General features: G+C 33.9%; 1 protein-coding gene across 2 annotated transcripts in view; it reads left to right on the top strand.

Annotated features, from left to right (window-relative positions):
* The window catches only part of LOC121374140 (sorting nexin-25-like), a 28596-nt gene that overhangs the window by 8293 nt on the left and 2799 nt on the right, over positions 1–17504 (top strand). Inside the window, exons 6-21 of one of the 2 annotated variants that reach the window (XM_041501101.1) lie at positions 1256–1442; positions 1892–1965; positions 2586–2662; positions 3142–3264; positions 4217–4311; positions 4843–4882; positions 5983–6102; positions 7361–7511; positions 8509–8687; positions 10599–10742; positions 11476–11634; positions 12635–12748; positions 13355–13485; positions 13944–14012; positions 15524–15670; positions 16545–16726. In XM_041501101.1, coding sequence (XP_041357035.1) covers positions 1256–1442; positions 1892–1965; positions 2586–2662; positions 3142–3264; positions 4217–4311; positions 4843–4882; positions 5983–6102; positions 7361–7511; positions 8509–8687; positions 10599–10742; positions 11476–11634; positions 12635–12748; positions 13355–13485; positions 13944–14012; positions 15524–15670; positions 16545–16726 — 1992 coding nt within the window. Of the gene's footprint in view, positions 1–1255; positions 1443–1891; positions 1966–2585; positions 2663–3141; positions 3301–4216; positions 4312–4842; positions 4883–5982; positions 6103–7360; positions 7512–8508; positions 8688–10598; positions 10743–11475; positions 11635–12634; positions 12749–13354; positions 13486–13943; positions 14013–15523; positions 15671–16544; positions 16727–17504 lie in introns of both variants that reach the window. The other variant, XM_041501100.1, reaches the window with a different exon arrangement.

The raw sequence follows: 17504 nt of genomic DNA, 5'->3' as shown, positions 1-17504 counted from the left end.
CGTCCATCCATCCATCCCTCCCTCCTTTTCCCTCCCTCCCTCCCTCCCTCCCTCCCTCCCTCCCATCCATCCATCCATCCATCCATCCATCCATCCATCCATCCATCCATCCATCCATCCATCCATCCATCCATCCTCCCTCCCTCCATCCCTCCATCCATCCATCCATCCATCCATCCATCCATCCATCCATTCAATGAGCTGTGTGAGATTTCTGGTTTGTTAGTGTCAATAAACAGGAAAAGCGAAGATCACATTGGAATCAACCTTGCTGTAGATAAAATGTTTTACAGTTTTAGAGTCTCTTCTTTAAATATTCTAATGGGACTAATTTAGGTAGTTTGTGTTAGCCAGATACTACTTACTTTAACTTAACTTCAGTGGTTAAAATATATATCATATATTTAAGGGCAGTCTCAAAGTTCCATAATGCCCCAATGTTTAAATTGATTTTTCTTGTGAAATGTAAAGAAAATACCTTTAATTACATTACACCCCTCCCCAAAAGTACATCCAAATGATTTCATTCACTACCATTTTATAAATTTGTTTTATTGCAAATACAATAAGCCTGACTGACAGGTTAATACATGACGTCACAGTTTGAATTTGAATACATTTTTATAATGACAAAGAACTGGCTATGTGATATGTGATAAATATTTTCTATGTACTTTATATTTTTCACCAAGGAGTTTTTGGGAAAGTACCGTTTACATGAAGTTAAAACACATTACAATTGATATTCTTGAGTTAATTAAGCAAAGATTATCTGAGGGATCCATTAATATATTGTTATTTATCACAAATGTATGTGACTATAGCGAAATATGGCGTTTGTAAGTTTGTGAATGCTCCTTTAAACTTGTAGTATCCATTTTTGTTAAGTTGATATGAATTATGTAGTAGCAGTAGGTTTCTTTTCTCATTCTTTAAACCATATAGTCTCTGATCAACTAATGTACAGTGAAACTCCTCTAAACAGGACATGCTTGGGACCAAGTAAAAAGTCTGGTTTTAAGAGGTATCCGGTATATAGAGGTTTTCTTCTGAACAGATATTTGAAAAGGGACCATGAAAAACATCAGGTTTTGAGGAAATTCTGATTAACAGTGGGTCTGGTTTTGAGAGGTTTCACTATACAAGGATGTCACTGAACATTCCTATTAATAGTTGTAATAAATGTTATATAAAATAAAAAAGTGTAGATATTTTTAAGTAATCCTATTTCTTCTCTTCATTTTTCATCTACCAGTCATTAAGCCCACCATCAACATGCTGTGCGATCCAGATTATCTGAATCAAAAGCTCTTGAACTATTTGAGATACCGTGAAAAGCTGCTGGAAGACACAAAGCGCACATACACATATGCAGCCACATATGAAGACTTTGTAAAGAAAATCGGAGTTTGTTCAGATATAGAACATCTGAAACAAATGAGGTACACACTATATCGGTGGTCATTATCTGATTTTTGCCATTTTCATTTATTCATAGAGCACAGTTATTTAACATTTTATTAGTTGTTCATTTCATTTCAACTTATTTTCGTGTTTATATCCAATTACGGTTCAAGCACGCTGTTCTGGGCACACACCTCAGCTATCTGAGCTGTCTGTCCAGGACTGTGGGGTTAGGAGTTAGTGAGAGAGAAGAGGGTGTAGTGGTCTTACATTTTATTAGTTGTGTTTCATTGGTGATACTTCAAGTAGTCTGTTTTAAAATGTTAGAGATTTCTCAAGTTACATGGGACATTTTCCACACTGTTGTCAAAGAATGAATTTATTATCAATGTGAGCACAGTTTATGTCAAATGATTTTATACTTGTTTCACTGTGTGACTCACTGCATGCTAAGGCAGTGAACTTTGTTACTTTCACTTTGGTGTAGGTACAGCATCCTGTCTGAGATTATGCATGCCACCACCATCAACAATCTGAAGAAGGCACAAGGCATCAAGGGAGGTCAGTCTGTAACGGTAGCAGGGGCAGTAACTATTATTTGTCTTATATATTTTATATGTACAAAACAGAATTATGTAGATTGTTATCTATGTTGTGAACCAAAAATGTGTTTGATGAAAGTAGCAACAATTTAGAAGCTAGCAATCGCATCATTGATCATAAGAAGGACATTTCACAGATTTTTAATTTCCTAACTGTTGATTGATTAAAAACATGTTTTATTGCACTACAGAAAAAATTATCAGACACATGTTTATTGACTTATGATGCTTTCTGTTATGAGCATACACTGTAATTGGTCTGTTTATTGCAGTTGTAAAAGTTAACTTCAGGAAATAAGTATATAATACAATAATATTATAAAAATAATAGTATTACAAGAAGAGATACCAACTATTGAAGCATGTGTGCTGACATGCTGATTTCACAAGCTTTCTGTTACACTTCGATTTTTAGATGATATCATAAATATATAAATGTTTATGATGGAATGATGGAACTTTATTGTATTTAGCAGTTATGTTTAATAGTTCTTGTTTAAATTACCTTCTGCCAATTGTTTTTATTTGTCTTGTTATTTGCATATACCAAATATGTATAACTTCTGTTTGTTTGCTTAGATAAGGAAAGTTCTCCTAAGGGACATTCAAAGGGAGATCTGCTGAAAGCGAGAAACCTGAACAGATACATTAATCAGGTACTATGACTGTGAAATAGGAAGTAAAATATGGAATGCTGTTATTTTTTAAATTGCCAGGCCAAGAGAAATATGTCCAACCAAGGAAACATATGGCCTCTAAAAATAATAAGTTAAATAGCAAATGAGATAATCGTACATACATCTGTGTCTTTAAAAATGACCTGCAATTCTTTTAATGGTTTTTGCTTTTCGCAGGTCACTATTTTTTTTTTTTATGAGTTTCACTTCATATATATATATTTTTTTTAATTATTATTTATTGTCCCAGAGCACATCTGTAATGTCAGAGTAGGGGCCCTGACAGGTCACTATTTTTAACCATGTGCTCCCTTGCTGCTATCTATCTAGACCAGGTGCTGTGTTGTCATTAACCAAACATTCCTTTTTCTAAAATTCACTTTGCCATCACTGATGGGAGAAACATTTATAAACTGAAAGATTTAGCCATACTTATTATGCTTCTACGTTTCTTGCAGCTGACTGTGGCAAAGTCTCGGTGTGAGAAGCGAATCCAGGCTCTTGGCGGTCCCGACTACAAGTACTACACTCCACACGATGGGGACGAGGCTCAGTCTTCTTCACGTCTGCCAGGACAGATGGTTTGTAGTCTTTCTTCACGTCTGCCAGGACAGATGGTTTGTAGTCTTCTTCACGTCTGCCAGGACAGATGGTTTGTAGTCTTCTTCACGTCTGCCAGGACAGATGGTTTGTAGTCTTCCTCACAGTCATGTTTATTCCATTGTCATCACCAGGATTTTCTATTAGGAGGCACTCACATATTGCATATACATAAGCAAATTATTCTGTAAGTCTTTCGTATCGAGGGATGGGACAATATAAGACTTCATCATATGCAGTCATGTGAGATAGAAAAAGTACATCCTCGGTGGTGGAATTTTCGACCTGGTATGAGACTACAGCCGATTCCCATGGTAGAAATTTCTACCACCAAGGGTGTATGTTTCTATCTCACATGATTACATATGATGGAGTCTTTTTTCTGTTCTATAAATAAACTATTATTTTACATGACCAAAGATGGCTGATAAACTCACTTTTTTATTTCACCATTTTATCATAAATAAACTACACTATTATATTTGCCGTGTTTGTTGCATGTGGTAAATATAATTTAACACTAGAAACTAATAACATACATGAAAGTTTTTATAACAAAATCTAAATCTAAAACTGTTGTCTGATGACCTCAGATCACCATCTCACATTAATATGACATCATATACAGTAAAACTCCTCTAAACTGGACACCCACGAGACTAAGTAAAATATCTGGTTTTAAGAGGTATCTGGTTTAAAGTGGTTCTCTTCTGTAGAGATATTTAAAAGAGGCCCTCAAAAAAGGTTCCAGTTTTTAGGGAATTCTGGTTTACAGAGGGTCCAGTTTTGAGAGGTTTTACTGTATTACCAATGACATCATACTCCCCTTGTTATATGCAAGCATGTGATTACCCATGAAAGATAGAAATTTCTTTCACAGTTTTTTCTTATGAGATACCTAACGATCAGAGAAATATTCCTTTCCTGTTTTAGGTGCTGGCCTTTAGTGTCATAATGAATGATGTGCCAAAAGCTAGATATTGTTTCATGAAGTTTTTGAAGAAAGATGGTGATGATTCATTACTGAGGTTTGCTCAAAAGGAGTTAATGTTTTCCATTGGAATCCACTCAGTATTTCAAGTATAGGAGATTTAAAAAAACCCTATTGTTTTTCTGTTTCTTGGGAAGGTGTTCATAATTAGGTTCAAAATGTTTTTAGAAATGGTTGTTCAAATGACTTGAGGATTCCAACTTTGCTAACTTTGTTCTCATTCACATAAATATTTATTTATCTAGTTGTTTTTTTTACTTACTACTTTATCTATAATTAAGAGGTTATGTAAAGCATTTAAAAACAATTGATCAAAGATTTTGTAAAAGTAATTTATTTTATGTTGAACATACCTCTTAGATTTTTACAAAAATCTAAAATAAGGGTAGTATTTAACTGACCTTTTAAGCATATTTCAAAACAGTTCATTCTATGTGTTTATGTGATATTTTAATAACTGCACACACTTACAGTTTTAAATTTCCAAAATTGGTATACTGAAATAACAGAAGGTACAATATCATAAGAACATTAAACAATCTTGATGTTTACATATTTTCTTCTTCAGTTTTTGGAATGCAGTTGAAAAGTTGAAAAATGCAAGCAAGGTAAGTATTTTTAAAAAGTATTATCTGGTGTTACCTATAGAATTAAGAACTTAATTATATTGTATTATTAAATCAGAACTCTTTTCAACAGAATATAGGTTCTTTTATATTGTTTGATTTGAAATAACAATTCGTTTGTCCACTGCGTGTTACTGTCATTTGGAAGTCTGGGGTTGTGAACCGTAGGTTGGTTAAATCTTTCAAATATGTAAAGCACTTTGGACAAGCCAGTTTTAACAGAATGGATAATACACTACAGAAAGCTAGTGATAAAACAGGGCTTCTAGATTATGGTAACCCCACTCGCGTGGCTAGTGATATTCAATGTTGGGCTAGTAAATAATTACTATTGCCATGCCCGACGGCTAGTGAATTTTTGGGGTCAAATGTTGCAGTTAAGTCTATTTTTTTTTAAATATGAACCTCCTGCCCCAACCTCCTAGTGTTAGTGTTTTAAGCTCTATCTCCCTCTTTAGGTGACATATCCGATTATTACTATTATTTAGTAAAAATGTATTAACTTAAAGTAGGGCCTGTGAATTTTTAATCATGGCTAGTAATTTTTTTTAATCACTGATCCCAGGGCTAGTGGATTTAAAAAAAATTCTAGAGGCCCTGGATATAAGGGTTAAGGACATTGATCACGGTCACAGGGGAAAGAATGTTGTTTGAGTCAATTTTCAGAAATGTAGAATATTTGCTTGAAAATTATTTAAAAAGTGGCTGATTTAAATAAACATTTAGCAGTCAAATACTAAATATTGTAGCAGTTCGTTAATTGATCAATGTGGATATAGTCAAGGGTTACATAACCCACTGGTCCCAGACATGAAATAGCCATTGATGGTTTTGTAGAATACAATAAGAAAAAAAAAAATCCTATGATGATGCATTTGGTGTGTCCATGTACTTATTTTAATAATTAAATGAAATGTTCAATACTGAACATAACAGGGTTAACCAATATGTTAGGATTTCTGAGTGACATAGGAAAGAGTTTATTTTCATTGTCAAAACAGTTTGATTAACAACACTCTGAACAAGATTATTTCACTGGTTCACTGCAGTGTTTACAGAACACTCTTGGTTGTTTGCTTTAGGAGAAACGCCACCAGATAGCCAGTGAAATCTACCAGCAGTTTATAGGGAGCAGCTCAACAACGATTAAATTTGACAGATCTCTCATCAGAGGCATGGAAGTCTTTCTCAAGGGAGACAAGGTAATATAATTATAGAAATTACTTGAGTGTGTAATATGTTGTATAAAATCAATGACTCTTAAAAGTTAGTCTTGCCTCACCATATTATAACACCATTTACTAAGGAGATAGTTTGAATAAACTGGAGTGTTATCACTGTCAGTGGTTACCGTCATCTGCCTTCATACAACAGACAAGTCTTGTCACTATAAATGTTTATTCAACTAATTAATCCAGTGATGATGTTAGATTTTCATTCATGCATTTTTTTTTTTTCGTTCATTCATTAATTTTATTTCAACTAATTAATCCAGTGCTGATGTTAGATTTTCATTCATTCATTTGTTCATTCATTCATTCATTCATTTTATTCAACTAATTAATCTAGTGCTGATGATAGATTTTTATTCAGTCATTTGTTTGTTTGTTCATTCATTAATTTATTTTTTGTGAGATATTAAAAAAAATGTGTGAAATGAACTTTTATCTTCCTGGTCTCTTCTCCAGGAAATGATCTTATTACTAAGATCACGGTAAATGCATAAGTACCTTGTGCATTTAAGGTGATCTTAGTGAAATCATATTTTGTGTATAGATAGTACAGGAAGGAAGGAAATGTTTTTTTCTTTTCAACATTACCTGTCCTCACAAGTGCACCCCCCCCCCCCCCCATGCAAATGGACTGGTCGGAACATCCCAATAGCCAATGGGATGGCCTAAAATTCTTCACTGTATGCTCCCTGTAGTTCCGGTCATGTTACTTCAACTTCCTTCTTTTCCAAGTTTTCTCCAATTTAACGACGCACTCAACACATTTTATTTATGGTTATATGGTTACGGACCACACAGATATTGAGTGAAGAAACCCACTGTCGCCACTTCATGGTCTACTCTTTTCGATTAGCAGCAAGGGATCTTTTATATGCATCATCCCATAGACAGGATAGCACATATCATGGCCTTTGATGTACCAGTCGTGGTGCACTGGTTGGAGCAAGAAATAGTGCAGTGGGCCCACTGACGGGGATCGATCCCAAACCGACCGTGCATCAAGCGAGCGCTAGATAGTACAGATGTCAAATATGGTCCTACAGCATGAAAATTACTCACTGTGATATGTTTTTTAAAAGTTTATTTGGTTTATTTCAAGATTTTTATGTGATCTGTCATGGAAATCCTGTGTTATACTCGATTGAATTAAAATATCATATTTGTTTTAGTTCATTGATACATGAATAAATACATGGAATAAGCTTCTGAATAATGTCTTCATATGCAGGGTCCAGATTCATTCTATGAAGCACAGAAGCAGATTTACAGCATCCTTGAAGAGAAATATTACCCATCGTTCCTTGTGAGTGATGTTTACCACCAGTACATATCACAGGAGGAAGGAGATATTTCAGATGCAGTGCCTGGTTCTTCTAAAGGTCAGTATCGTCCTTTCATGTCAGGTCAGGTCAGGTCAGGTCAGGTACGGTCATAGGGCTTAATGTGCACATTCAGAGCAAGCTGTTGTAGCAGATGCCTGTCATGGACACAGGTGTCATCCAGGGTGTGTGGAAGAAGGGACCGTCTGCACTAGTCCAGTGCAATAGAGCACTGGCAGCCCGAGCAAGGTTGGTAGTGGGTCGGGAGCACTTGTGGGGCCATGGAATTTTGAATGTCCTGTAGAATTAAGTCTGAAACAGTAAAAAATTTGCGAAGTTTTCATGAAGTAATATGGTGCTTTTTGGAACGGTTCATTGAAAATAAACTTACAGAGCTATTTTGAGAATTTTAACTTAGTTGGTCTAATTTTAGCTTGTATGTCAAGTCAGAGTGAAATTTTTTAAATAGAGAATAAAAGATTAATGATGTAGGTTATTGTCTTTTGAAGTTTTAAATAATATAATTTAATGGTTAAAAAGTGAAAAGATATCCTCTTGGTACCCTCATTATATCGATATAAAGAGGAACCTTTACTCTAAAGATATCCACCCTGTATACCCCTCTATATTGATATTAAAAAGATACCTAAAACACAACCGTAAAGTTTAGGGTGGGTATGTATATATGCAGATATTTTATCAAAAGAGCTCTGATAAACTAATTAACTAATAACTATAGTCCATCCCATCCTCCTACAAAAAGGTTTGTTAATAATTTCAGTTTTGTTTGACGTAAGAAGAAAAGTAAAAGTGTTTTGGAAAGAACAAAAAAATACTATTTTTGTATCCAATTTAGAAAACAATAGGCTCAGAAATAAATAACTTGTAGTAAATTCCATAGCATGGAAAAAGTTGTTCCCTGTGAAACAGACTATAGTATTAATGACTTTAACAAGTTGTTTTTGGCTAGAGGTGTTTAATTGCTTCAAGCTTAACTACAATGGATTCCAACAACCATACCTAACTATGATATTTTGTTGTTTTTATCTTCTCTCAGATGAGTTGTTCTTAGAATCAAAGGATGATTTCTTTGACGTGGATGACGAGATGGGTTCTGGGATCTTTGTGGAGGAGTCGTACCACGCCCAGCAGCAGTTGAGGCAGCTTGACGAGAAGATCGCCAACAAGCAGCAGGCCCTACACGCCCTGAAGAGTTCGCACAAGGAAGAAGACAAGGTAGACTTGATGCAGTGTTATATCACTTGGTGTCCTTTAAACATTAGATTTGCCAGCCTAATAAATGCAGTGAAACCCCTCTAAACCGAACCCTCTTTAACCAGAATTCAGTCAAAACTGTATGTTATTCACAGTTCCTTTTTAAATATCAGTGCAGAACAGAATGTCTTTAAACTGGAGACAGCTTAAAAACTTCCTTTTTTTTTTACTTGTTCCTGTGAGTGTCCAGTTTTAGAGGGTTTCCCTGTAGTATCATAGACATAAGAAGATGCCTAAAACTAAAACAAATTCTTTTCTTTTTCTTTTTTTTTAAAATTTTGCGCTTATGTCCAATTAAGGTTCAAGCATGCTGTCCTGGGCACACACCTCAGCTATATGACCAGGACAGTGGGTTAGTTGTTAATTTTTTTTTTTTAATAGTTTATTAATCCCAGAGCAGAGTTCGACAAATCCGCTAGCCCGACGCCCATGGCTAGTGGTTTTTAAGTTCATGCTAGTAAGATACGCTAGTGTTTTTTTTCCCCTTCTCCCCTTATCGCTCGATCGTGGTTTTTTTCTCCATCTTCTTCTTTTCTCTCAGCTGAAATTTCGTTTAATAAATTTGATTGTGACGTTTGTCATCAAATAATATTAACAACGCAATCAGTATATAATAATAATCCACTTGCAAATTGCAGTAACATGCTATCTCTACATCGTCACAGTTACAGCATACATTGTTTACTTTTCCCTTTCAAGTTTCTGGCACAGAAAATAAGTCTAATGACATGCATGTTTTGATTGGTTGGACTCGTCACGTGGTAGTTAATCTTGCACATGTTTTAGGCTAAGAACTTGGAAATCATCAATCGCGACAACAGGTTAATATCAATCAAGTAAACCCCAGTCAAGCTTTGAATTTCAGTGTTTGTTTTATTTACCTATTATTTACCTAAATGTATAACCCACTACCAAATACACTGAACCATCTATTACCGTGTGTCACACTGTCGTACCCACATTTAAATTTAATTATTTTGATAGTGGGTTTTGATACCAACCATGAGTTTGCTCAATTATGTTTCCCCCGGGGTGGGAAGCGAAAATGGGACATTGACAATGGATCACACTTGACAAAAGACCAAACGTACGACACGACAAAAAACCGAAAGTTACAACATGATTTAAGTGTTTGTTTTATTTTACTGTTATACTCGTAAATATGTAATGTTACAAAAATTATATAAAAATCCAGTTATAATTGATCAGGAATTTTGGCTAGTGCTTTATCTTGGTGGGCTAGTGACTAGTGACTTTTCAAAATATTTGTCATACTCGTTACGCCATATAACCGTAAATAAAATGTGTTGAGTGTATCATTAAATAAAACATTTCCTATATGGTAGTGTCAAGGTTGGGGGCCCTGATATCAGTTATATATTAATTAGCTTTTCAGCTAGAGACCCAGTGCATAAATCGTAAATTGCATGGGGTCAGTGTTTTTCTGTGTACCCCCACGTCTGATGCTATGAATATCTATATCTGAGTTATGATGAAGCTCACAGGTACAGCAATAGTTAGTTGAGTGTCCTCAAGCCCAGTCCTGTTTCTATGCTGGAACAGGGCTCAATTTCTAAATTATTCTATGCTGGAACAGGGCTCAATTTCTAAATTATTCTATGCTGGAACAGGGCTCAATTTCTAAATTATAGTGAGCAGATTAGTGTCATCAGCACCTCTGATATGGTTGATTCCCTTTGAGCAATTTGCTGCAAGTTAACTGTGCTGAATCAAAACATTCTTTTATCCTTTTGAAAATCCAATTGTTTTAAATGAGGAAATTTGGATACAGTTGCACCCATGAGTAACATGCAGGTAGATTGATTAAATACAACAATAATCTTAATCTGTTTTCTATTTGGTGTTTGCTAGCAAGTAAAGAAGGTTGTTGAAGACATGGAACAGGAATGTATGAAGTTGCGTGACGAGCGACGCAAGCTGGAAGGTCACATTACACGCACACAGCTGTGGATTGACAATCAGGGCTCATGGCGAACTCATGTGAACAGTGCAGAGGTCTGAATTTACATTGTGCTGAAAAACAAGAACATCTGCTATTGGATTTATTATGTTTCTTAAAGGCAGGATTGTACGGCAGTCAATTTACAAAATGATGCAACAAAATATTGCCTGAAAATATCTACATTTAATTTCTCCTAAAGTAATCTCCTAAAGTACTTGATTCAACCAGCTATGTACTTTTCTTATTCCACTTGATATCCACATTTTAGTACATAATTCACTATGGCTACATAGCCAAAAGTAAAATATACAAATAAAATTTTACATTAATTTTTTTTAATTGTTTAAATTTGTATTTTCTTCCTATTGTAAAAACATTTTTGAACTTTCATTGAATTGAGATAAACACAGAGAATGCAACAATAAGTGATGCCAAATAACTTTATGGCAAGTGACTTATTTAATTCCACAGAATTCTTATTATGAATCAAGAATGAATCGTGACAAAAATCATATGCAGAATACTAGAATAAACAACAGAGTTATTATTTTTGTTAATCAAACATTTAATCTGCCTTACTTAAAACATTAAAGTTGTGGAATTCAACTTAGTCAGTTTCACATTTGGTAAAAAGCTGGTTTCATGTTAATAATTATCCAGTAACTAGTGTCCGAAATTTCATTAGTTTTCTTGCATTTCTATTTAATAAAAATATAATTTATTTTAGTTAGTACAGAAACTACCATATAAATCGTATACAGTAAAGTCAAATGAAATACATTGCAGGTTCAGACTGATGGTGATAGTAAAGTGTCGCCGTCGTTTATCATCGTCGTGTTTATTTCTGGGGAAGGAGCCACCCACAACGTGAGTGACAGCACACAGGGCTGGGTCGTATCAAGAACTCTGGATGACTTCTGCGCACTTCATGAAAAACTCATTCAGGTACAGGTTTTCTATCAAAATACCTTTATTCATAAAACGAACTCTGGTTGTTGTCGCTATGTAGTGTACAGACTTACTCCCCTTGTTACCGACAGTAATAAGCAGAGAAACCCCTTGATTTAACTACCAAAGTCACTGTTGTAGTGGTTACACTATTGACTGGTAGGTACTGGGTTCCCATCCTGGTACAGGCTCACGCTCATAGTGAGTTTAAACAACTCAGTCGGTAGCTGTAAGGCCACTACACTAACAATTTACTTTCCGGGACCGGGTTCCATGAAGCGATCTTAGCACTGAGATCACCTTAAGTGCATAACTACCGTATGCAATTAAGGTGATCTTAACATTTAAGATTGCTTCATGAAAGGGGCCCTGGATAGATAGTTGAGTGTGCTTGCATCTTAATTGGTATAAAGCATGAAAATAAGTAAAAATTATTTAAATTTTGATACATTGAAATTTCACCAGGACCATCTGTTAAATGATAATACATTCTTGACAATTAATTTGTTACAAATTAAAAAAACAAAAACAACTAAATGACACCCAGCATTTTATTTAATCAGTGGACATATAAAAATATAATATTGCATTAAATGGTAATTTATGGATGAGAATCTGAGATGGAAATATCAAGGGCAGTGGTATGTGCTATCATGTCTGTAGGATGGTGCGTATAAAAGATCCCTTGCTTCTAATGGAAAAATGTAGCGGATTTCCTCTCTAAGACTTTATTTCAAAATTATCAAATGTTTGACATCCAATAGCCGATGATTAATAACTTGTGCTCTAGAAATCAAACAAATCAAAAAAATTATCTGAGACGAAAATATTGTTGCATCAGTGGCTATAATCGTTTTTGAAATTTAATTTTTTTTTTATTATCCCAGATCACAAACATAGCAATGTCAGGACCATTAAGCTTAATAACTTGCAGAACCTAACTGTATGAAAGATTATAATGTTTGAAAATATACGAAGAGTGTGGTGATAATTTCAGATTGGACCATGGTTAAAGAAGAAGGAACTACCTAGTGTTGGAATCAATTTTTTCAAGTCCATTGACTCAGCTTTTTTAGAAAAAGCAAAAGCAATTCTAGATGAATACTTGTGTGTGAGTATATACAGTCTCAAATACTTATGGAATGAATGTTAAATTGCATAGCCTAAAAACTAGTGTTCAGGATAAAGTGAAAAAGATCTTACTAACATTGTACACTTGCCAATAAACAAAAATTAAACTTTTTATATGAAATAATGCTACTGATATTTGTTACAGCATTTGTACTAACACAAGCAGTATGTTTTATAATCATGAAAAGTGAATATTTGTTTCTAACCATAACTTTCAATTTTGACCCAATTTACATTACTTAAAGGAATTATCCCGAGTTTTTAGCCCTAGGAAGACTTCTATTTGGTCCCCCAACAAACAAAAAGACACTATCTTACTTAAACATGTTTTAAATATTGTTAAAAAGTATTATATGGATAAATATATTTGGCATGAACTTAGGCCGAATAATTTAAAACATTACAATGTCCAGAAATGCATTGGTAATTTAGATCTTCATACATTATGTGAGAAACTTGAAGTTAATTGTAATTTTAATGATGTTATATATTGTATTTGCTGAAAACCTTTTAAAATGACTACCATACAAATTTTGGATAGTTCCTTTAAATAACTACTTGATTTTATATTTAACATATTCTGTAGGCTGTTATGAAAGATGAACGGATGACCCAAAGTGAGGCTCTGTATGCCTTTTTAACACCCACTCCTGAACACTTGCACCAGCCCTCCCCTCAAAAGAAGAGCAAGTTTTTACTAGTAAATCTTATTAAAAGGTTTGTATTTATGACTTTTTTGTTCCCTCAAAGATTTTTAAATGTACAGTTTGTAGGCATATAATAATTACTTAACAAATTCAAATTATTTTTTATAAAGTTAAATTATATTATCTTCATTTTATAGATGAATCTCAGGGAACATTTGCGTTGCAATTTGCTATGCAAATTTCAGAGATTGCTACACAATTCTAAAACATTAAACAGTAGTTGCTAATCAATTTTAAACTGACCAGAAATGTTGCTAATCAAAATTTTGAAAACAAAATGTTCTCTGCATCTGTTACTTCCAACCATGTTAGTTTCTTGAGAAAATGTGAAATATTTTTGGCATTATTTGTTTGAAAGCAATAATTGGTGTCTAGTTTTATTTTTGTAACAGTTGGAAGTTACACTAATTATACAAGTACCATACCTATTTCTGTACTGCATTTTAAATTTGATGTCATGTTTTGCAGCTTACCTACCATGCGCCAAACGGATGTACATGACAGTGAGGATGAGTTCCTGTTTCTCGGTGATGAAAGGTGATACTGATGTATTTTCACCTTTTAAAGGATACTTTTTCGTAAAAGTGACAGACCTAGTTTTTAAACACTATGGCATATTTTTCACTATTAGAACCATTTTTGATAATTGAAATCAGACATTACTCAGATTTTATTGTTTAGATTATCAATTTCCATACATCTGAAGTGTTTCTGGTTATCCCGGTGTTTTTAATATCACAAAAAGCATTTTTCACATTTTAAAAAAATGCATGTGTCGGAGAAGCAATGATTATGGAGTAGAGTGTTAGTCTATTTTTAAGGGTATTTCATCATTTAAACATCACACTCTCGTTTCACTGTTGTAACTTTATTCAAATGTGTTACAGGTTTGTAGATTCACTAAACTTAGTGTCCATTTTTACGAGTTGAAGCTAGGGTCTGCAACTTTAAAATAGTACTGGAGAAATATAAACATACATTAAAACCCATGAAGAGTGAAAGAATCATGAACTGGTGCAGGTTAGTAGTCCTATTCTATCCATGTGTACATGATTTGTCATCAAGTCGAGCCATCTTCAAGAACATCATTTTATGTACCCAAGAGTAGCAGTAATGTCTTTTAAAGGGCTGTTCAACAATTACACAATGCTCATAATGGAGGAGGTACCATAGAATGCATTATAAAATGTTATGTGGTAGGGAGGTTGATGTATGTCATCAAATTTTGTAATGTTTTTATATAATATTTTCAAATTTTTCTTTGTAAGTAAAATGTAACCAATCATTAAAAAAAAATTTTTTTAATATATTAAAACCCCCCAAATGAAACAGAATTACAACCAAAGAATCAAGAATATTGTTCAACTTACATCACTATAATAGGGAGAGGAATTTGACAAGCATTATGTTTAGAGAAAAGAGTGGTTTTAGCATTGCAAAACGTTATTTGGAGGAGGTATTAAAAATACAACATTATGTAATGGTTGAATGGCCCCTTAAGATTGACCTATTTCACATGGGTTGACATCCTAGAATTTGTATTGCATGTTCATGCATGAATGAAATTTAGTAATATTTCTAATACAGTCTAAAGAAAATAGGTCTACAATATTGTACTGCAGAAAAACTACTGATGAAAGTAAATGGGTGTGGACACATTCTGTATAAGTCCAACTTCATTTATGTTAATAATATGTAGGTACGTAACTGCATTGCTTTTTTTCCACATTTGTGAGACATTTTTCAGGAAGCACTATTCTATTTTCCTTTTACCATGAACATGAATCCAGTGAGAATTCTGTAGGTCTAATACTGGTATCAATCATAAGTGGGGGAAAAAAACTCAACATTCTAGTAAACTTACTATCTACATGTTATCCAGTATTTAGGCAATGTTTGTTAGAAAATGTATTTTCCATATCCAGATAAAAATTGTTATTTACCAGCATGCAGTTCTGAATTGAGTCTTTAAAACATGTGATAAAAATAAGGTCTCATAATGCTGTCCGATCATGTGTAATGTCTGTTGTCTGTGTATATATTTTCAGCACAAAAGAAGACATCAGCCGAGACTCAATAGCCAAACCGCTGTATAGATTAATGAATGAAGTATTTGAACTTCGGGGAATGTTTAAATGGCTGCGAAAAAGTTTCATCTCGTTTGTGGAGGTAACCTTTGGAAGATCAATAAACAAGTAAGAGTCATATGGTGCGATCAATTACAAATTTTATGTTATGTTTATTTAAACAGGCTTTGTGAATTGATTTTACAGAAAACTTTCCAATTCAGTGAATAGTAGCAAACAACATTGTAGTGTAGCCGACATTAATTTTGTCATATGGATGAGCGACTATCTTTATTGGTATTTACAAATCTCATTATTCTGTGATACCATTGTGTGAATACAAGTATTTCAAGTTCCCTAACTGCATATTTTCTAAAGTCATTTACTAGGAGAGGATAAACATTTTTGTCTTTTTTATATTTAGTTCTCCAACATTTAATCCCAAAGCTACTTTACAATACAGTCCTTTCTGTATATATTATAATAGCTACTTTATAATACAATCTGCAAATGTCAAAATAGTGAAATATGGCATTTGTAACTATGATATAGCTCCTTTAAACGTCTTATTCTGCAAAATGTGCTACTATAGCTCTTGTGGCTTGTAGCACTTTAGTGCAGCTGATCCTCTTCTGTGGACCCAGTAGGTTTCACCTACCACAGTTGGTATACCAAAAGCCATGGTATGTGTAGTCCTGACTGTGTGAAAGCTCATATAAAAGATCTCATGCTGCTTTTCAGTAGTAGCCCATTTCATGAATGCAGGCTCCCACCTCCACCACCCCCTTTATACTCTGAAACAAATGTCGAAAATTAACATTTACTCCCAAAATTACTAATTTAAAATGTCCTGACATTAACATTACTTTCTTTTCTACAGCATGACCATGTGTTATTTCAGAACTTTTGTTTCTTATACTTGACATTTTCAAGAAAAACTAAATTAGAATGACTATTTCTCATCATAATAATTATGTTTAGCACAGAGTCTTATGTGTTTCAGGCAACTGCGTGATGTCGTTGACTGGCTGTTTTCCGAATCCATGCTCATTTACTATATCCGAACATTCAAGGAATCCATGTGGCCTGACGGGAAACTTGCTCGGCATTTGCCATCTCGCACAGACGAAGAAAAATTGAACACCAGATTACTGGCCAAGGCGAAAGTTCTGCAAAACGTTCCAGGTTCCAATTTTTATTATTAGTTTTGTTATTTATTGTAGAGTTATTTCATTTAGTCTTGATTACAATTTAAAAAAAACCCACATTTCATACATTCTTTAATTGAAAACTATTTATTTGAATTTTTAATTGTGATTTATAAAGTTGTAGAGCAGATATCTTACACTTTACTGACCTATAGCTATTACTCAGTGTATGTTGTTTGTGTTCTTTGCAGTCTTTGTCCAACTTACCCTAACTTGTTTATATATATATATATATAATATCATGTAGGCCTATATGGCGACTGGGTGGCAGATATTGTTCAGGGTGGGGTTTTTTTTTCAAAATGGTACACTATATTGCAAGGTTATAAGATTTTCACAGACTTGAACTAGCTTTCTCTTTTGAAAAAAATTAACATAACACACAAAGGCCAAAAATTACAAATGCAAATACATAGGATACAAACGATACACATACTCTTTATAGCCCCAAAGTTAAGTCCTTTTTTTGTGTCAAATACATAAAAGTACAAGTTTTCCAGAGCAGCAGATAAATAACTGTTTTCCTATGTACTGTTTCAGAAATTAAAATATTTTAACTGGAGCGGAGGAAACAAATAAAGATTTATTCAATGACCCCACTAGAAGCCATTGATTTTTTAATCATTGGCTGTTGGATGTTAAACATTTTTCCATTAGGAGCAAGGGATCTTTTATATGCATTTTCCCAGGACAACACATACCACTGCCCTTGATATACCAGTCATGGTGCACTGGTTGGGATGAACAAAAAAAAC

This window comes from Gigantopelta aegis, chromosome 6 (genome assembly GCF_016097555.1).
Source record: "Gigantopelta aegis isolate Gae_Host chromosome 6, Gae_host_genome, whole genome shotgun sequence".
In the NCBI taxonomy this organism is placed as follows: Eukaryota; Metazoa; Mollusca; class Gastropoda; order Neomphalida; family Peltospiridae; genus Gigantopelta; species Gigantopelta aegis.
Note: the sequence above shows the minus strand (reverse complement) of the source record. Positions and strands in the feature narration are given on the sequence as shown.